The sequence below is a fragment of the Physeter macrocephalus genome, chromosome 13, assembly GCF_002837175.3.
Source record: "Physeter macrocephalus isolate SW-GA chromosome 13, ASM283717v5, whole genome shotgun sequence".
Taxonomy (NCBI): domain Eukaryota; kingdom Metazoa; phylum Chordata; class Mammalia; order Artiodactyla; family Physeteridae; genus Physeter; species Physeter macrocephalus.
This window is the reverse complement of record NC_041226.1, coordinates 19,720,085-19,742,437: the sequence shown is the minus strand read 5'-3', so window position 1 is coordinate 19,742,437 and position 22,353 is coordinate 19,720,085. Positions and strand designations below refer to the sequence as shown.

The 22,353-nt window shown below is 34.0% G+C and overlaps 1 protein-coding gene across 7 annotated transcripts in view; it reads left to right on the top strand.

Annotated features, from left to right (window-relative positions):
• The window catches only part of RB1 (RB transcriptional corepressor 1), a 133,852-nt gene that overhangs the window by 46,861 nt on the left and 64,638 nt on the right, over positions 1–22,353 (top strand). For all 7 annotated transcript variants that reach the window (XR_008618959.1, XR_008618958.1, XR_008618957.1 and 4 more), the window contains 9 exons: positions 2,072–2,149; positions 4,484–4,593; positions 7,188–7,265; positions 10,403–10,490; positions 16,366–16,482; positions 17,751–17,807; positions 17,888–17,919; positions 17,999–18,075; positions 19,115–19,311. Coding sequence is in view for 1 of the 7 variants with exons in the window: in XM_028497303.2 (XP_028353104.1) it covers positions 2,072–2,149; positions 4,484–4,593; positions 7,188–7,265; positions 10,403–10,490; positions 16,366–16,482; positions 17,751–17,807; positions 17,888–17,919; positions 17,999–18,075; positions 19,115–19,311 (834 nt within the window). In the remaining 6 variants the exon portion in view is untranslated. The remainder of the gene's footprint in view (positions 1–2,071; positions 2,150–4,483; positions 4,594–7,187; positions 7,266–10,402; positions 10,491–16,365; positions 16,483–17,750; positions 17,808–17,887; positions 17,920–17,998; positions 18,076–19,114; positions 19,312–22,353) is intronic.

The window sequence follows — 22,353 nt, the reverse complement described above, 5'->3', positions numbered from 1 at the left end:
CAACTCTTTTGCAGTAGCAAAATATTTAGAAAAAGTTTAATTTTCATATTCAGTTACTTTGATTTTAAAGAGAGTAGCTCCCTCACTCTGGAATCATTGAAATGTACATGATTACGGCAGTAGTTTTCAAATGTATTTGTTCTTTGATTCCTCTGTGGTTACTGATACGCCTAATGTTTTCAAGTATCCTGCTCAGAAAACCCTAGTGTTTTGGTTTAGTGCTAAGTGATACCAACATTAAGTTTCTGTTTATTTAGCCTCTGTAGTTACTCTTTTTCTAAATATCACACCAGATGTTAATGACTGGTGGAGGATACATGAACACCCAGGAATTGCTTATCTTGTTAATAAAATCTGGAATGTTAGAATTGGAAGGACTCTTACAAGTAATGTACTTGGCCTCCTTTTACTAATGAATAAACAAGCTTCTAGAGACTGATAGCTGATTACTAACAGAGTCTCTGCTTTGGACCATCTGCTACCAGTGCTTCTTTCACTGTGCCGTGCTCTTTCTCTCATAGACTGTTATATTGTCCACAATTCACTACTACTAGATAGCTATGTGAAATGTTGCATCTTTGAAATTGCTCTGTCAACTCTGGGACGGAATTGGGGGTATGATCTCAAAATCTAGTTTAAGAAGTGTTGGAATGATTTATCAAGATATCTGGGTTTTAGCACTGTGGCTTTTGTTAATTTTAACAAATATATAGATATAGACATATAGCTGTATCAACTTTACACATGTAATATATTTACTTTTCTAGAATAACAAATTATCTTTGCTAATAAGCTGACAAATGTAGTTGAAATATTTTTTTTTACTCCAGTCTGTTGCTTACTCCCTCAAGATAATGAATAGGAATAAAGGCAGTTTTCTAATTCCTGCTTGTTAGTTCTCTGTATTTTAGAACTACTTATAAAATTGCATTTCAAAAATCAGGAATAAATCATGTTTTTTCTTTTTATTTTAAATAATTCTTCTATAATTTAGAATGTAATAACGATTTGTAAAGTGTAGGGGATTAATAGTTTTGGGGGTAATTCATATTAATTTGACACTTGATTATTTACATGTAGCATTTATAGTTTTATAACTATTGGTTAGTTATATTTATGGTTATATAATTATTGTTTAGTCACACTAATTGGTTAAATAGAACTACCCACCTTATAATTATTCCAGTTAAGTGGGAATTAATTAGAAAACAATACTAATATGTATTACAGAAGCTTAATTCTTAAAGCATTTTTGTGAAGCAGAAGATAGGAACTTATTAATAGGAAGATATTAAATTATTCTACCTTAATAAATGTAGACTGCAAATTGGAAAAGGAAGTTAAATGAAGAAAAGTAAGTTGTTTAAAATTCCATAACACTTTGCCAGTGTAAAATAGTTAGGGATATAACTCCAGGTTTTCCAAGGATGGTCTTTATTATCCATGTTAAATGTAGGGTTTTTTGTGTGAAACTGCATAATGACCAAAACATTTTCACTCGGTTTTGAATAGAATTGTTGGGTATTTGTATGTGAAATTATCTTCTTATAAAAGCAGGTCATTTTCCTAAATTTACACTGAAATAATTGACTCGATATTCCCTAAGCTAGGTATATGTGTGAAGTGGCCCAAAAATATGCTTTGGGGAGAAATCAGAGGCAGTGTAGAGAAGTTAAAAGAGTCTTGGCTTTGATGCTAGACAGATTGGGTTTCAATTCCAGCTCTGCCACTTCCTAGCTGTGTAACTTAGGTGAAGTCGCTTAATATTTTTAAGCCTCCCATGTTTTTACCATTTGTTAAATGTGGGTTATTGAAGTTGGTTTCGATGGATTTTCTTCTTATAAATCCCATTTCATTAACAGTTCCCCCCTGCACCTCCATTTTAGGACCTGAAATCTGCCTCACATGAATTAAAAAGTGAATAATTGAATTAATTATAAATAAGCATCACACTGGGTTGAATGTAACTCATTGATCAAAATGTCAGTTAACACTTTCATTCTATTGTTAATAGTGACAGAGATTGTTTTTTTTTTAAATTTTAATGGTCATGTAACTTTATCTTTTTCAGGTGAAAAATGTTTATTTCAAAAATTTTATACCTTTTATGAATTCTCTTGGAATTGTAGCTTCTAATGGACTTCCAGAGGTAATCTGAAAGAAAACGTAATAAAAAATCAATGTGTTTCGGGACTTTAGCAAGGGAGGAATAGTTGCCTAAATTTCTTAAGATCACTTTACTGTATATTAAATATTTTTTACTCAAGGAAAGAATCTAAGTAGAATTGTGGTGAATCAACTTTATATAGTAAGAAAAAACCTCTTTTGAACCCATTTATGCTCAAATGTATAAATAAGCAACATTTAAAAATTTGCACTAGAAGTTGATTTGTACTAAAATTTTTCAAAAATCAGAATGTAGGCTTCTTTTGAACTTCTAAATGCCATTGAATATTTAAATAGAAGTAAATATCTATAATCAGATTTGATTCTAATTTGCTTTGCTATGCTTCTTTAAGCATAGGAGCCATGATTAGTGCCATCAACATTATTAGCATTACTGTACTTGGAGCAACTCTTTTGAGGCTTTTTTTTTTGGCCGCAATGCGTGGCTTTCAGGATCTTAGTTCCTCCACCAGGATGGAGCCCAGGCCCCGACAGTGAAAGCCAAGTCCTAGCCACTGCACTGCCAGGGAATTCACTCTTTGGAGTATTTTTAAAAAGCTACTTAATTGGATGTAGCTTTGGTTGAAATGACTGTGATTATATGGTAGAAATGTTTTACCTTAGTGGTGTGCCATCCATCCATCTGTTTCTTTTCACATTTTTCCTCATATGTCTTGCTCTTCAGTGAGAACAGAACAACTGAGAACTTTATGTGGTAATGTGTGGAGAAAAGAATGCTTAAACAAATGATGAAGAACAAGTACTCAGTGAGGAAGCAGCATTTCAGACACACCTAGTATCAGTCACCAAGACCAAAAGACATGAAATTAGAGAGCTAGATTGCTGATTTTATGGCCTGAGTTGGTAGCTAGTCCTCCTTGAATTAACTAACTTATTCATTCAACAGTTATTTAGTGAGTGCTTAATATATGCCAGGCATTGTGCTAGATATCATGAATGCAGAGATTTAACTCACAGTCATTGTCATTAAGGTGCTAGTGGAAGAGACGGACATAGAAGTAGAACATTAACAGGAGTCTACAAGAGTCTAATAGATGTGTACATGGGGTGTTGTGATATCTCAGAGGAGGGCTACCTAATCCAAAGTGGGCCAGATAGGTTTTGCGGAAAATTCTTTGGAGGTGATGTGATTTCTGAGCTGAGTAAGATTTATGAGAAGTAGCATTTCCAGGGGTTGGAAATTATAGATTTAAAGGCACAGTGATATGTGATAGTATGGTCTGTTCTGTAGAGTGAGTGGTAAGACATGGTACTAAAGAAACAAGAAGGGACCAAAAGTTGTATTTCTGAGTTCTGTTACCAACTTATATACCAAAAAATATGCTGTTTACAACTCTAAAGAATCTTGGACATTCATAATTTTTTTCCCTCTGAAAGGATTACAGGGTTATTATTAGAAAATTCAAGATAAACTTTACATTATATAGCACTAATAGCTGCCAGTCAATAAATGATTGATAATTAGTACCTAACTGACATAGGGCAGGAATGACGATTAAGCCTAATCAAACACGAATGGCTGTTCGGCCTAAAAAACGTATGCAAACAAACAAAAAGTTTACGTTTAACTGGATTTTTTCCTACCACTCCTTCTAGAATGCAATTTTAACTCTCTCAGGTTGGAAACACTCTGGCTTTAAAAGTCACAGGAGAAGGCTGCTAAATGGTTTTCTATTGGGCATTGGTTTTTATATTATGATTAGAAAATTATGAATCAGAACTGATAAAAGAATTATAGATTGTAGCATTTGGAAAAGTGTCTAAGATTGGAAATAAATTGTGCAAGTATGTTAATTGGGCTAATTAATTGAGCTTATACTCTTGCCCAAGATACGTAACTGAAGGGAGTCAGAGTGAACCAAAGGATTCAGAAAAGATAGGCAGAATACATAATAAAGGTCTGTTACAGTGTTTGAAAAATTATTTTATATTGATAAGTGTAGTAGAAGATTAAAAGTGAGTGATGTATAGGATGGAGGATCTCGGCAATTAAGTGCTTATAATAATGTCTTTTCATCTTATAGTTCCATCTCAGTATTGTTCTGTAGCATTGGTGATCCTTGTCTAGATAAAATGTGAGATATGTGCATAAAATAGGTTTAAAATTGAGTTGAAAAAAATTTGCAATTTTCTTTACTTCACTTTTAGATATGCCTTATTTATATTCCATGTGAAGTCTGTATAGTGTAAAATTAAGTGTATATTTTTACGAAGATTCCTTAATTAAATCTGTATTTCTGTGTACTGAGAAGTAATGACATGAAAAGGATAATCATCAATATTTTTTGCCTTTGAGGTGGAAAGTCTCTCTAAACAATATGAAGAAATTTACCTTAAAAACAAAGATATAGATGCAAGATTATTTCTGGATCATGATAAAACTCTTCAGGCTGATCCTACAGACAGGTATTATACATTTATTTGTCGATATGCTGGTTCATTTTTTAAAAAGTTAATATAAAATTGTATTCTCTTGAATTGTCATATATAAGCCTAAAGTAGGGATGGTTGACGGTAACTACAGGCACCTGTGAGATATTGTGTGTTCCGTTCCAGGCCATTTCAATAAAGCAAATCACGCAAACTTTTTGGTTTCCCAGTGCATGTAAAAGTTATGTTTACACTGTACTATAGTCTGTTAAGTGTGCAATAGCATTATATCCAAAAAACAGTGTACGTACCTTAATTTAGAAATACCTATTTCTAAAAAATGATAACCATCATATGACAATGCAGAGTTTACAAACCTTCAATATGTAATAAAACATAGTATCTGTGAAGCACAGTAAAGCAAAGTGCAATAAAATGAGATATGCCCGTAAAAAATTTTTGAATGATTGTAAGTGTGGTTAATTTTAAGTCTTTAGCATGAAATCTTTTAATATTAACTAAAAAAATATGTATATATATAAAATTTGGAAGTTAAACACAAATAAAATGTTTCAGATTTTATTTAAGTCAAAGTAAAGTTTTTGGAAGGCATAATGTTTGAAAAACTTGAGTTTTGATATTTTTTGATACTGAACAACCTGGCTAGTAATATCATCAACATCTAACATTCTAGAGAAAACAAACATCTAACTTTCACCTTCAAAAAAATTCTTAGTGATTGGTACACCGTTTGTTGTAAACCTAGTGGAAAGAAACCCAACTTAAAAATTATGATGGGGCTTCACTGGTGGCACAGTGGTTGAGAGTCCGCCTGCTGTTGCAGGGGACATGGGTTCGTGCCCTGGTCTGGGAGGATCCCACATGCCACGGAGCGGCTGGGCCCGTGAGCCATGGCTGCTGTGCCTGCGTGTCCAGAACCTGTGCTCCACAGCAGGAGAGGCCACAGCAATGAGAGGCCTGCGTACCACAAAAAAAAAAAAAAAAAAATAGAATACATAAATATAGTGTGGTATATTTACATAATAGAATAAAATGCAACAATGACACGTTACAACTTGGGAAAAATTCATAAATAGTTTATTTGAGCAAAAGAAGACACACAATAGCGTATATACTGAATAATTCTACACATATACATTTTAAAAGTATGCAAAACTAATCTATGATGTATAGGAGTCAGGATAGTGATTGCCTTTGGAGGTGTAATGATCAAGAGGGGGCATGAGAGACTTCTGGGGTGCTGATAATGTTCTATTTCTTGATCTGTGTGGGGTTACATGATTGTGTTCATTTTGTAAAAATTTGTGGATGCACTTATGGTTTGTGCACCTTTCTGCATGAATGTTATATTTCTATTTTTATAATTTTACTTAAAAACAGTTTTTCAGAACTATATAGTATTTGACCATATGGATATCCATTGTTTGTTTAACCCACTCTGATTGTTCATTTTAGATGTTTGTTATTTTTGCTGTTATGAAAAATACTTAGATTTTTATTTTATAAATATCTTGTCTTACTTTTCTAATTCAAATCGTTGACTATTTTCTAAACATATGTTCCTGGAAGTAGAAGTGCTGAGTCAAAGAATCCAAACATTTAAAACACACCAAATACATATTGCCAAATTGCCCTCCAGAAAGATCATCTCACTATTAAAATATCAAAAGTCAGTATTATCAAGATGTTCATAGCCCTTCTTGTTTACTAACTGTATGAATTTAAATGTATATTAGGAGGTGACTGGCTGAAATCATGTTTTTAATATGTGAGCCAGAACCGCCTGATTTATAATTGGTGCTTCAACCACTGTGGTCTCCTATGTTATGTCTACCCAGCTGGCTGAGATTTTAAGGGCTGAGTTAGCCTGATGTTTAGGAGCCCTGCAAGGCACTTCTTGAAACTTTTTCTCTCCTTTGTTTTGTATTATTTTGTTTTGTTATAAAGGTAACAGATCATCAAGTTTATTTGCCTACATTCTACACTGGAAAGCAGAATACTCGCATTAATTTACTTACACCTGTCACCATATAATACAGAACTCTGTCTCTTTAATACACACACACTCTCTCTTTCATCACATCTTCATTCCCATAATACCACTCAAGAAATGCCTGCTATGAAATTAAACAGTAATGAGGTGCTCAGAGAAGAGAAAGCTTTGTTTGTGGCAGAGAAACCAAAAGCATTAAGAATTGGTCTTGGGCTTCCCTGGTGGCGCAGTGGTTGAGAGCCCGCCTGCCGATGCAGGGGACACGGGTTCGTGTCCTGGTCTGGGAAGATCTCACATGTCATGGAGCGGCTGGGCCCGTGAGCCATGGCTGCTGAGCCTGCGCGTCTGGAGCCTCTGTTCCTCAACGGGAGAGGCCGCAACAGTGGAGAGGCCCGCGTACCGCAAAAAAAAAAAAAAAAAAAAAATTATGATAAAAAAATAAAATTTTATTTATTTAAGCAGCTTTCTGGATCATCTGTTTCCTATCACTTCTGTTATTTACTTAACCATTTTGTATGATGTTATGAGTGAACAGAAGGTACTTTACTGCTTTTTTGACTCATTAATCACAAATTGTAAGTTTTCAGTCTGAATGACTTTGCTTATCATTATTTAGTTTTGAAATGCAGAGAACACCACGAAAAAGTAACCCCGATGAAGAGGTAAATGTGATTCTTCCACAGACTCCAGTTCGGTATGAATTTTCTTATTTTGATTTTCATTGTAATTATTTATTCAGTACTTTATAGTGCTTTGGGTTTATTCATTTGTTTCATTATATATTTGTATATACATGCAGCAAATATATATTGAGTGCCCTTTGTATGCCAGACATGTTACTAGTTGGTGAGGATATGATTATTAGACGTAGTTCTGTCTGTCCTTAAGGTATATAACCTAGAAAGAGAATGTGTTCCATTTCAGTATATAAAAAAGCGAAAAAAAAGTATCACCATTTGCTCTGTATATAACCTAGAAAGATTGGAGCCATTTTTTTGTGTCCTTTTCCTCACTTGCTTCCCACATCTAATCTGTTTTCAAGTCTTGTTGAGTCTCCCTCCTAAGTATTTGAGTTCATCTACCGTTCCCCATTCCTACTCTTCCCACCCTTGTCCAAGATATCTCTCTCCTTCTCTTGGATTTTTTGCAGTAGCCTACTAACTGATCTTGCTGTTTCTACTCTCATGACTATTCCTCTCTCCCTATCACCAAATATATTCTCCAGAGAGCCCCCAGAATAATATTCTAGAAATGTAAATCAGATCATGTTCACCCTGCTGTTAAGTTTGTGATTGCTTCCTACTGCAACTGAAATACAGTGCAAATTCCTTAACAGTGTCTACAAGACCTTATATGATCTAGCTTCTGTTACCTCTCCAACCTCATCTTGTTTTCCTGCTCATTATGTACTAGCCAGTTTTCTGAACTCTCCAAAATCTTCTTTTGTACTCAGTGACCTTCACATTTGCTTTTGTTTCTTCTTGAAACTCTTCCTTCTTTTCTATGAATTGCCAACTACTACCCTTCTTTTAGGTTCAGCACAAATACTACTTTTTTGAAGACTTATTTCTCTCTGAAGTATTTTCCTTTATTAATCTTTCTCACAGCATCCTGTTCTATTCCTTCAAAGTATGTATCACAATTTGTAATTATAAATTAATCTGTGTGTTTGCTTGTTTTTGTCAATACCCACAATAGCCTTTAAGTCCATACCACATGGACCATGACTTTCTTGATCACCATTTAATCATTAGGACCTAGGACAATACTTGGTACATAGTAAAACAATCAGTAATTTTTTCAAATGACTACATAGACACATAAAAATACATTTTTGTTTAAGTATAGTAAGAGACATAGGACAAGTTAATGAGATGGCACAGAAGGGACTTTATGAAGTGATATTTGAACTGAATTTTGAAACATGTAAGTTTGTGTCACAGGAGACTGACAGCATGTGCAAAGGGATGGAAGTATGAAACAACATGATGCATCTGGGGAACTATAAGCAGCTCTGTATTGATGGACTAAATGGGAAGATGAAATGGCAGGAGAGGAGGGTGGGTACTAGATCATGAAAGGCCTTATATTCCATACTCAGAAGTTTGGACTTTAGCTTGTGCAGGATATGGCCTGTTGCTATACCTGGGTGTTAAGCAGGGCTAGGATAAAATCAGACTTGATTTGTGAAAGTTTACATGGTAGTAGTTTGTGAAGAGATGGACTGAGGAGGGCGTGTTGAGAAATAGAGAGACCTGTCAGTCTGTCACAGTGGTTAGGCAAATTAGGATAACCTGAGGAGTCTTTTTTTTTTTCAAAGTACATATGCCTAGACCCTGCTGCCATAGACATAGTCAAAATCTCAAAATGCTCTATTGCAGTAATTCATTTGAGAGATGCTGAAGATCTGAACCAAGAGATAGGCAGTTGGAATGAAAGCAAGAACAGGTTTGATAAATAGTTGATGAATTCATATTTAGAATATTATTCTTAAGGCATTTATGGGATATGAAGAAGATAATGTAGTAAGTAGTAGGATATAAGGATCTTATAGATTTGGGAATCATCAGGGATAGTTAAAATCAGAAAAACAGGGTCGGGGGGGTGGTGTGATGAATTGGGAGATTGGGATTGACATGTATACACTGATGTGTATGAAATGGATGACTAATAAGAACCTGCAGTATAAAAAAATAAATAAAATAAAAATTTTTAAAAAAACAACAGAAAAACAGATGAGATTGCCTGAAGTGAGGGTGCATAATAGTAATAACGGTTGGCTAAGGGCTGAACCCTAAAGAATGCTAGCATTTAAGGACGAGATAAAAGTTAGATTAAAGAGAATGAGAGGTGTGATTGGGGAGGCCAGAGAATGAAGCCAAAGAAGCCAAGGGAGGGAGTTTCAGAAGAGAGCAAGTGTTTTAAGAGTGTCAAATACCTCAAGAAAATCAAGTATCAGAACAAATAAAAAAGATCTTTTGGTTTTAGCAGTTGGTCACTTATGGCTTTAGTCATTGTGGCTTAAGTAGATTAGTACATGTACACATCATAGAAGCAATATATTTAAAAGTTGAGGAAGTGTAGATATCAGTTTAGAGAGGCTTGACTGAGAACACTGAACATGTTTTATTAAATAATATTTAAAGACCCTTTTGACTATAAACATTCTACAGTTTTTTGCATCATTAAACAGTGCCTACAGAGTAGCAATGAACTGCTACTCCAAAATCGGAACATTAATATTTACCATATGCCATACACAGACACGCACGCGCGCACACACACACACACACAATTATATAATTAAAGAGATCTTAAAGAGATTGACCTACTTTTATGTTTTAGTGATGATGACTTCTAAAATTATGTATGCTTTCGTCTTGAAGGTCTCTGTAAAAGACAGTCACTTGGTTCTCTACTTGAGTTACTAAATATCTTACTGTCTTTATTTGAAAATTTTTAATATTTAATTGTAATAATGTTTTCTTAAAATATTACCATTTTGATGCCAGTTTATGTTTTATTCTTAAAATGTCATTACTTTCATCAGTTGTTTTGTTGATATTTAGTTCTATTAGTAAATAAGCATATCAGTTCTTTAATTATAAACTTACTGATGATGGGCATATGCTTTCTTAAAGATTTAAGTAAAATGTAATTCCTCATAAACAGCAGCACACTAAGGCTTTTATAAAGTCTTATTTCAGAGAACTTCTTAAAGATAAACAGGAGACAGTGAGATTGAAGATACATGTAACTTATGAAATAGATACTTATTATTTTTTCTTTTTATTCCTTCATTGCTTAACACTTCTTCCTATTTTTTTCTAGGACTGTCATGAATACTATCCAGCAATTAATGATGATCTTAAATTCAGCAAGTGATCAACCGTCAGAAAATCTGATTTCCTATTTTAATGTAAGCTATATATGAAACATTATTTATTATGATATCGTGGCAAATAAATTTGAAATTAGAAGTTAAAATACCGAGTGTTTTTTAAGCACCCATTTCCCAACCAACATGTAGTTGTCTATTATCTTATTTCTTGCTTTAAAAAAAAAAATTTTTTTTTTAATTTATTTTTATTTTTGGCTGTGTTGGGTCTTTGTTGCTGCACGCGGGCTTTCCTCTGGTTGCAGCGAGCGGGGGCAACTCTTCATTGTGGTGCGCGGGCTTCTCATTACGGTGGCTTCTCTTGTTGCAGAGCACGGGCTCTAGGTGCACGGGCTTCAGTAGTTGTGGCTCGCGGGCTTTAGAGCACAGGCTCAGTAGTTGTGGCACACGGGCTTTGTTGCTCCGCGGCATGTGAGATCTTCCCAGACCAGGGCTCGAACCCGTGTCCCCTGCCTTGGCAGGCGGATTCTTAACCACTGCGCCACCAGGGAAGCCCTCTTGCTTTTTTTAACTCTCCAAATTATATATTATTAGTAGTATTGTTTTATTTAGACTGTTATTTTTAGATTTTCTCATACTTTTTGTGTTGCTCACCATTCTTTTTTACAACTTAGACCTCACTTTCATAATTATTTTCTTCTTTTTTTCAGATACATCTTTTGTTTGGTTTTTTTTGTTTGTTTGTTTTTTGTGATACGTGGGCCTCTCACTGTTGTGGCCTCTTCCGTTGCGGGCACAGGCTCCGGACACACAGGCTCAGCGGCCATGGCTCACGGGCCCAGCTGCCCCGCGGCATGTGGGATCTTCCCGGACTGGGGCATGAACCCGTGTCCCCTGCATCGGCAGGCGGACTCTCAACCACTGCGCCACCAGGGAAGCCCCTCAGATACATCTTTTAATCATTCCTTTAGTGGGGGTTAGTTTGGGATGAACTTACAAGCTTTTTGTTTTGTTTTGTTTTTTGTCTTGGACTTCCTTGGTGGTCCAGTGGTAAAGACTCCGCTCTCCCAATGCAGAGGGCCCGGGTTCGATCCCTGATCAGGGAACTAAGATCTCACATGCCACAACTAAGACCCGGCACAACCAAATAAATAAATAAATATATTACATACATACATAAATATATTTTTAAAAATATCTTTACTCTTGTTTTTTGTAAGGTAGTTTACCTGGATCTTCAATTCTAGGCTGACCTTTACTTTCTCTTAGTAGTTTGAAGATATTACTTCACTATTTCCTGGCTTTTGTCACTGCTAAGATGTTTTCTGTCAGTCCATCTGTTGTTCCTTTATAGTTTATCTTTTCTCTCTGGCTCTTTTAAGATATTTTCTTTGAATGTGACATTAGACAGGATTTAACATTTGCCATATCTCTACAGTCTTTTGTATTTTGCCCACTTTCATTTACATTTCTTGAGTGGCCCTGTGTGCATTGCAGTGTGCAACTCCTGATGGACCCTGAGTTTGATATCTGAAGGACCCCTGCTAGCCTCCCTCCCCTCAAAAAAGGGAGAGAGGAAGAGAGAGAATGAAAACTAGTGTCTATATTCCTTGTTTGCTCCTTTACTCCTTTAAAATCAAGTGAGGCTTGGGAGCCACTGAAATGCTCATCTGTGGCAGTTGAATGAGGCTAGGAGACTTACTAAAATTTGTGTTACCCGGTAAGTGCTTTGTGTGGTTAACATTCCATTTAATATCATAAGCTGCCTGTGGTTTTGTCATATTCTTTGTTGTCTTCATGTTTATATTTCCACCCCCCCAAGAATTAACAGAGTATTTTCTGTCATCATATTCATGATTGTGTTGGCTCAAAACTGATTTTGTTTGTCCAGTTTGCATAAAGTTGCTTTTATTTGTGGGTTATCTGTAGCACAAGAATATTTTCCAAACATAGCTACCCAGTTACTTAGAACTTTTAGAAGGGGTAATGGTAGAAGTAAAAAGAATGATAATCTCTCTCTTCTTAAATATTGTTTTTAATATTTCCTCCAACATTTGGAGTGTGTAGGAAGTCTTTTTTATTTTAAACTACTTCAGTTGGGTAGAAAATTCTGCCTCAAAGACATTTTCCAGAGCTCAGTTTAAAGCTTAACATTAAATGAAGTGCAACAGTTTAACTGCAAAGTTTTATGTACACTACAAATGGCCTATCTCAGAGTGGGCATATCTTGAAGACCATTAAGTTTTTCTTTGAATTTGCTTCTTTATTAGTTCAGGTGTCTTCATTTAAAAAATTAATGCCATCTTTTCTTCTGTGTGTAAGTAAAATCTTAGAAGCTATAGACATTTTTTTCTTCCAGTTTTATTGAGATATGCTTGATGTACAGCTCTGTTTAAGTTTAAGGTATACAGCATAATGGGTTGACCTACATACATCATGAAATTATCATCACAGTAAGTTTAGTGAACATCCATTATCTCATTTGGATACAAAGTAAAAGAAATAGAACAAAAATTTTTTTCCTTGTGAAGAGAACTCTCAGGATTTACTCTCAACAACTTTAATGTATAGCATATAGCAGTGTTAATTATATTAATCATGTTGTACATTACATCCCTAGTACTTATTTACCTTATAAATGGAAGTTTGTACCTTTTGACTGCCTTCATTCAGTTCCCCCTTCCCCTACCCACCCCCCCGCCTCTAGTAACTACAAATTTGATCTTTTTTCTATGAGTTTGTTTCTTTTTGAAGTATAATTGACCTACAACACTGGGTTAATTTCTGGTGCACAGTATAGTGATTCGATATTTCTGTACATCTCAAAATGATCACCACGGTAAGTCTAGTTATCATTTGTCTCTGTACAGAGATATAATTATTGACTGTATTCCCTACACTGTACATTTCATACCTGTGACTCATTTATTTTGTAATCAGAAGTTGATACCCCTTAATCTCCCTCATCTGTTTCTCTCTTTCCCCACATCCCTCCCTTCTGGCAACCACCTGTTTGTTCTCTATCTCTATGACTCCGTTTCTATTTTGTTGTGTTTGTTCATTTGTGTTTTTCTTTTAAGATTTCACATATAAGTGAAATCATACAGTATTTGCTTTCTTTGATCTACTTCACTTAGCATAATACTCTCTGGGTCCATTCTTGTTGTTGTCACAAGTGGCAAAATTTGTTTTTTCTTTATGGCCAAATAATATTCCATTGTATATATATATACCACGTCTTTATCTATTCATCTATCAATGAGCACCTAGGTTGCTTCTGTTCTTGGCTATTGTAAATAACGCTACAATGAACATAGGGGTGCATATCTTTTCAAATTAAGTGTTTTCATTTTCTTCGGATAAATACCCAGAAGTGGAATTGCTGGATTGTATGGTAGTTCTGGTTTTAATTTTTTGATGAGCCTCCAAACTGTTTTCCACAGTGGCTGCACCAATTTACAATCCCACCAACAGCACATGAGGGTTCCCTTTTCTCCACACCCTCGCCAACACTTGTTATTTGTTCGCTTTTTGATAATAGCCATTAGACAGACGTGAGGTGATATCTCATAATGGTTTTGATTTGCATTTCTCTGATGATTAGTGATGTTGAGCATCTCATGTGACTGCTGGCCATCTGTATGTCTTCTTTGGAAAGATGTGTATTCAGTTCTTCTGCCCATTTTTTTAATCAGCTAGTTTGTTTTTTTGGTGTTGAGTTGTATGAGTTCTTTGTATGTTTGGATAGTAACCCTTTATCAGATATATTGTTTGCAAATATCTTCTCCCATCCAGTAGGTGGCCTTTTCTTTTTGTTGATAGTTTCCTTCACTGTGCAGAAGTATTTTGGTTTGAAATAGTCCCACTTGTTTATTTTGCTTTTGCTGCCTTTTCTTCCAGAGTCAATTCCAAAATACCATCTCCAAGACTAATGACAAGGAGCTTGCCACCCATGTTTTCTTCTAAGAATTTCATGGTTTCAGGTCTTATGTTCAGATCTTTAATCCATTTTGAGTTAATTTTTGTGTGTGGTGTAAGACAGCGGTATAATTTCATTTTTTTGAAACTGGCTATCCAGTTTTACGAACACATTTATTGAAGAGACTGTCCTTACTGTATATTCTTGGCTCTTTTGTGATAAATTAATTGATCTTGTGCATGGGTTTATTTTTGGGCTCTCTATTCTGTTCCATTGATCTCTGTTTTTATATCAATAACAAACTCTTTTGATTACTGTAGCTTTATAATATAGTTTGATGCCTCCAGCTTTGTTCTTCTTTCTCAGGATTGCTTTGGCTATTTGGGGTCTTTTGTGTCTGTACGCAGTTTTGAATTGTTTGTTCTATTTCTGTGTAAATACCTTGGAATTTTGACAAGAAGTTTATTGAATTTGTATATTGCTTTGGGTAGTATGGGCATTTTAACAATATTAATTCTTCCACTCCATGAGCATGCAGTAGCTTTGCATTTATGTGTGTCTTTTAACGTTTCTTTCATTAGGGTCTTAAGTTTTCATTGTACAGATCTTTCACCTTCTTGGTTAAATTTATTCCTAGATTTATTTTGGATATAACTGTACATGTGATTGTTTTCTTAATTTCTCTTTCTGATAGTTTGTTATTAGTGTATAGAAATACAACTGATTTCTGTATGTTGATTTTGTATCCTGCAACTTTACTGATTTTTTTTTTGGTTAGTTCTAACAGTTTTTTTGTGGAGTCTTTAAGGTATTCTATATATAATATCATGTCATCTGAAAATAATGACAGTTTTACCTCCTTTCCAATTTGGATGCATTTTATTTCTTTTTCTTGCCTAACTGCTCTAAGACTTCCAATACTATGTGGAATAAAAGTGGCAAGAGTGGGCATCCTTGTGTTGTTCTTGACCTTAGAGGAAAAGCTTTCAGCTTTTCACTGTTGAGTATGATGTTAGCTGTGGGCTTGTCATGTATGGCCTTTATTATGTTGAGGTACATTCCTTCCATACTCACTTTGTTAAGAGTTTTTATCATAAATCGGTGTTGAATTTTGTCAAATGCTTTTTCTGCATCTATTGAGATGATCACATAATTTTAATCTTTTATTTTGTTAATATGGCATATCATTGATTGATTTGCAAATATGGAACCATCACTGGGATAAATCCCACTTGATCATGGTATAAGATCCTTTCAAGAATATTAATGTATTCTTGAATTTGGTTTGCTGATATTTTGTTAAGGATTTTTGCATTTGTATTCAGGAGGGATATTGGCCTATAATTTACTTTCCTTGTGGTGTCCTTGTTTTGGTATCAGGGTGATGCTGGCCTCATAAAATGAGTTTGGGAGTGTTCCCTCATCTTCTGTTTTTTGGAATAGTTTGAGAAGGATTGGTAGTAATTCTTCTTTTAATGTTTGATAGAATTCACCAGTGAAACCATCTGGTCCTGGACTTCTATTTATTGGGAGGTTTTTGATTACCTATTCATTCTTCTTACTAGTAATTTAGTCTTTTCAGATTTTCTATTCCTTATGATTCAACCTTAGAAGGTTGTATGTTTCTAAGAATTTATCCATTTGTTCAAGGTTGTCCAGTTTGTTGGCATTCAGTTGTTCATAGTAGTCTCTTATGATCATTTGTATTTCTGTGGTATCAATTGTAATATCTGTGAGGCTGTTTTTGATGGATAATGGAAAGGGCTAACAAATCTGTTCTTCCCTAACTTGCCAGCAGAAAATTTAAATAATAGAGTTTTTTAGTTGTACTCTAGTATTTTTTGGTCACTATTATCCCAGAATGGAATCCTTTATGTTCCTCATATTTTCAGTAGTTGTATTTACCTAGTTTATTGTGGAAGTGTTTCCACAGTATAAACAATTGGGAGTGATAAGTCATGTACTATAGAACAGAAAATGTTAATTCTCTGATTAAACAGTATTCTCAATGTTAATTCATGTTTTTCCTTCTTAAAGAATTGCACAGTGAATCCAAAGGAAAGTATCCTGAAAAGAGTGAAGGATATTGGGTACATCTTTAAAGAGAAATTTGCTAAAGCTGTGGGACAGGGATGTATGGAAATTGGATCCCAGGTAACTTGAGTTCACTTTGATTAGTGCCACTATATAGTAAATAATTTCAAATGCAACATCTGTCCCAATTGTATAAATGCTATAATAGTATCTGTCCAATAGTATAAAATATTGGCAGATACCATATGCCAGCTGCTTGTGTATGCTGCTATTTATGGAAAGCTTTATGGGACAGCTCCCCTCACTCCATTCCAGAAACCGAAAGTAAACATGCAGAAAATTTTAGAAGAATTGTAGAAAATTTAAAAAATACTGTAAGAAAAATATCAAAATCTTGCTAACATTAAGTTTTTGGTGTATATTCTTTAACTTTTACATATATGAATATTCATGTATGCATATACTTATACAAATGGAATCATACATGCCATTTATCAGTGATATTATTAAATGATGTTGTTTTTACTATTGCTGTTATTATTTCAGAAAATCTAAAACTAATATTTGGTAAGCCAGTGGGCTCTGGATCAGAGCCCTGGGTTTATATCTGGTTCTATCATATATGAGCTGTCATCTAACTTCTCTGAGGTTCAGGTTTCTATATTTGCTCTGCTTTGCTCTGTGGCATTAATGAGGTAATATATAAAATGTATTTGAAAACTGTAATCTACTATACACATTTATTTCGGTGTAGTGAGGTTATATTTTGATTCCATCTGTGTTTTAAACCATTATATTTAAAAGTTCTTTTTGGTTAATATGAAATTTGTACTCATAATTTGGAATGAAGGATTTTGGTGTGTGTGTGTATGTGTGTGTGTGTGTGTGTGTGTTTATCTAAAATTTGACTGTTCTTTGGACTAATGAAAACTAGTCATTTGATAACTTTTTGCTTATAAGATCAGGTAGGTCTGATTTTTGCCTTTGACCAGTTTTATAGAAAGAGACTATTCTCTTAATCCTGGAGAGCTATCTTGAAAATACTTGTTCTAGGTCACAAGAAGTATTACATTAGTATGTAAAATGGTTAAAATAGTACCAGGTACGTAATATATTCTTAGTACACATATATCTGTTGAATGATGTAGACTGAAGTGGAATGATAGAAAACCAAATACTGGACCCCTCCTCTTGAAAATTTATCAGGAATGTTAAAACCATCATTTTATACTTAAATCTTGAGTTTTAGATAAGCAAGCTTTTGTGATCTCTTGGTAGCCATATTCCTAAGAAGGGTCAGGAGTGTGTCTCAAGAGAAAACTTAAAAAATTAGTAATTGTTATGGTTTCCTAAAATAGTGGGATCTAATTTTTTTTCTTTCTTTGTAGCGATACAAACTTGGAGTCCGATTGTATTACCGAGTAATGGAATCCATGCTTAAATCAGTAAGTTAAAAAGAACATAATAGAAAAAAAATTTAATGCTGACATGAAGGCTTCAGTTAATTTTTTTTAATCTGTTTTAGGAAGAAGAACGATTATCCATTCAAAATTTTAGGTAAATTTTTGTTTTAGTAAAACAATTTCTTCTTTTTTTTAAAGTAAATGTTACAAAATCATTCTTTTTTTTCCTTTAGCAAACTCCTGAATGACAACATCTTTCATATGTCTTTGTTGGCATGCGCTCTTGAGGTTGTAATGGCTACATATAGCAGTAAGTTAAATTTTAGTAAATAAACATTTTAGTTCAATTTAAAGTTAGAAAAAACTTACCTAATGTGTGTTATGGGTTTTTGTGGTGGGGGGAATGGAGAAGTTAAGGAGTTAAGGAGAAGAAATGCATATTTTAGATCAGTATATACTGAAGAATGTAATTGGTCACTGTAATGTGGTCACCATAAAGTGGTTTATTAACCTGAATTATTTCATGTCATCTTGGGAATAGTTTCACTAGACTCCTATTCTGGGCTATCTTGAATCCAGGAAATATACCTACTGAAACCTCTTCAAAGACTTCTGAGACTGTAAAATGCCTGAGGAGTACTACTGAGCAGCTTCCACTGATATGGAAGTACTGCTACATATATATTCTGTGGTTATGAGACCAAAGGTTGGAGCTAGAATCCACCAGATAAACAGAACAGAGGCCACCAATAGTGTTTTTTTAAAATATAATTTAAAACATGTATTATTTTGCAAATAATGTTGCAAATGTCAGAAAAAAGTTTTGTTTGCAAAAAACAAAAAGAAAATTTAAGGATACAAATATATAATAAAAGAGAAACAAATTAGTAAACAAATATGGACAACTGTGAATCCTCATTTATAACCAAGAAATGCATAATTAAAACAGATATTTTCTAACCAATCAAATTATCAAAATCTTAAAGAATCACTTCCTCTCTTAATCAAGGATTAATGAGACAGTTAAAATGGATATACTAATGCATTGCTGGTTAGATGTTAAACGTGTCCCGGATACAAGTTTAGGGTGTTTAAACCTTTGAAAATTTGATATAAGCTGTGAGCCTTCTATCCAGGAAAGACATATATGCACATACACTCAAACTTTGGAAACCTATTTCCTAGGAGTCTGTGGACCCCAGAATAAAAAATTCTGTTCTAAATAAAAATTTTTGTTTAGCCTTTCTACTGTGTTTTAATTTTTTGTTTGATAAAACCTTCAAACCGAAAAATATGTCATTCAAGGCTTAACATTTCATACCTAAGTTACGTTTTTCTTTCATTTTTAGGAAGTACATCTCAGAATCTGGATACTGGAACAGATTTGTCCTTCCCTTGGATTCTGAATGTACTTAATTTAAAAGCTTTTGATTTTTACAAGGTGATTGAAAGTTTTATCAAAGCAGAAGCCAACTTGACCAGAGAAATGATTAAACATTTAGAACGATGTGAACATCGAATCATGGAATCCCTTGCGTGGCTCTCAGTAAGTAACTAGCTAAAACAGTTAAAGATACTCATATGCATATGGATAACAGTTATCTGTTAGTGAGAGGTATTTGTTAACATTTACCTCAAGAACAAATATGCAATTTAATGAATAATGTAGTCTCAGTGTATAGCCCAAGAAGCAAGTGGAATATTAGAATGGAGTTTTCTTTGAGCTCCCCAGACTGTCTGATATAGGGATTTATTTATGAATAGCTTTTCTTAAAGCTTGGCACTTCAAAACAAAGCAGAATTCTTTAAAGTATTTGGGAACTTTATTTAAAATAGAGGTGTCATGTATGAAAATTTAAATGTCTGCTCTTAAAATTTCAACAGAATGATGAAAAAAATTGAGATTATGCTATTGAGATGATGTAAAAATACAGATTTTTAGTTCAATTTAATCTGATTTTTTTGTCCCATTGTTAAAGGTAATCCAAAAATCTACACAACTATAGTTATTGTTTATAGCATTTTAAGGGCACAATGCGTATTCTCTAGGTAGTCTATTTATAGCATATAAGCTATTGATAAGGCTTTATTTTAGTAAAGGTGACATTTCCTATGTAGTAATAGTAAAATATTTAAATGAAGTTCTTCTGTTGTGCTCTTTAAATCTTCATAGTTGGGTAATACTTTGTTAATCATCAGGTTTGTAGATTAATATGGAGTTAGTTTCTTCTGAAACTGTTGCATGCTAAGCATATATCTTTTCATTTTTATCAGTATATAGAAATGGCAATAGAAAAATTAAGACTTTAGTTATATTAGAATCCTAATCTGTACATGTAAACCAAGTTTTAGTTTTTTGATGTTTTAAAAATGTAATGGCTAAGAGTAACTTGTTTCTTAGTGCTTTTCTTGTATTGCTGTATAGACAGAGTGGATAGAAAAGGAGAGAAGTATGGGAAGTTGATAGAAAGGCATTGTATTGCTAAGATTGAATTGGGTAACTCCTTTATACAGGAACTTTCACTGTAGAAGAAAAGGAGTGGTTAGGAGAAAACTCTCAGAATCCGAAGGTTAAATGAAAGTAGCAAAATTAAATAAATAGATCAATAAATGAAACAAGCAGATAGAGTACTTTTCAGAGGCTGTTATGCCCTCTCTTCCTAGAAATTGAAATCAAGACATCACTGTATCATCTGAAAGTGACTATTCTCATTTCTTTTAGAGAACTACTTTTATTTCCATCAGTACACATCTGCTGTATGCCTTGCATTGAGATAGACATTGTGAGGATATAGAAAGGACATGGCCTCTGAAAATTGTGGAGGAAATAGTAGAAATGTATGGTTTAACAACTGCTTGTGCTCAAGCCTGTTCAGTTCAGTTACTGGGGTTCTAGGATTCAGAACAATATTCCTTTATTTTTGAGAATTTTTGGAGAAAAAGTGACATGCACAAAGTCTGGAAAAGGGTATAATTTTTTAATAATAGGATGATGTGGAAGTCATAATAAGCCTCTGAATTTAAATTCTAAATGTGGTATTTCTAGGGGATGAAATTATAGATGGTTTTTAATGTTTGGATTTTTAAAAAATCAACACATACTACTGTTTTAATTGTAAAGAATGGAGTGGTAGTGGGTAACTGTGAAGATAAGTCATCCTGCACAAACAAAATATGTGAATTTTTCCTGTGAGAATAATTGACATTTTAGAGAAGAGACATACTGTAGATCTATTTGAGCTTTCACAGGCTTTAGGATTTTTTTCTTTATTGAAGTATAACATATATACTGAAAAGTACATATCACAAGTTGTAGTTCAAAGGATTTTTTACAAACTAAATATACCCACATTACCAACATTTACAATAGATCAAGAATCAGAGCAATTGAACACACCCATGATATCAAAATCCAGATCAAGAATCAGAGCAAACTTTCAGGGTTTTTTGAGTCTGTATTATAATAAGAGTCTCTCGTTAAACTGTAGTGATTTATAAGAACATATTCAGTGTTGTTTACCTAGGGCAACATCAAGTGATATATTACTTACTTTTACCTGTTGATAATTTAATGAAAGAAAGAACATCATTGTATTTTTAATGGTTGCGTGGGGAAAGGGTTCAGTATTTTTACTTCACAATCTTGAGAGATAAATCAAGAACAGAATAACTTTAAGAAAGAATAAGTACACTTCTGTTTCTTTTGATCCCAGAGAGATTAACAGGCAATATATGAATGTAAAATGCTAAACAATCTATTGAAAAACCTAGTGAAATCTTGTTCTCTGGAAATTTGGAGGATTAGAAGTGGTTTAAAATAAACCATACCTAAGCGTTAGATTGAATGACTTCCAGATGTTTAGACCTCTTAAATCTGCTAAGCAGTTTATAATGCCAGCAAATGATGAGGTGAGATTTGGATATTTTACTTTCAGTATATTCAAACTGTATCTGATTTTTTCGATAAAATCTTTGTAAACCGAAGTAGACCAGGTACGTTATTCTCTAAATGGTCCTTTTTGTGGGCGACTGTGGACTTTTCCTGTTGATCTCCCCACATCTCTTGCTGCCTTAATACTATTTCACAGCCACCAGAGAAATTTTTTCATAAATGCAGAACAAATCTCATTATGCTAATTCCTCAAATACAAACCTTTTGTAGGGGACCTATGCATCTGGTAATATTAAAGATAGAATCCTGAGGAACTTCAGCATTTGAGGGATAGACAGAAAAGAGAAGCCTATAAAAGAAATTGAGGAATCTGATATTCCTCCTCAGAGACAGGAGGAGTATCAGAAGTGGTGTCATACTCTCTTTCTCAAAGAGAGGGTACTAAAAGGTCTGAGTGAGTGCTTGCTGTTTCAGATACTGTAGGAGCAGTCAGTAAGAACTGAAGAGTGTTCATTAGTTCCAGCAACAAAGGAAGCCACTGGTGAAGGTAGCGAGGACTGTTACAAGAAGTGGTGGGGGCAGGAGTAGATTGCAGTGGAATTTTGATGAGATGTGAGTGAGAGATAAAGTGGAGACAGTCATTATAGATAGTTTTCATCAGTCTTGTCTGAGAAGGGAAGTAAACGTATAGCTGGA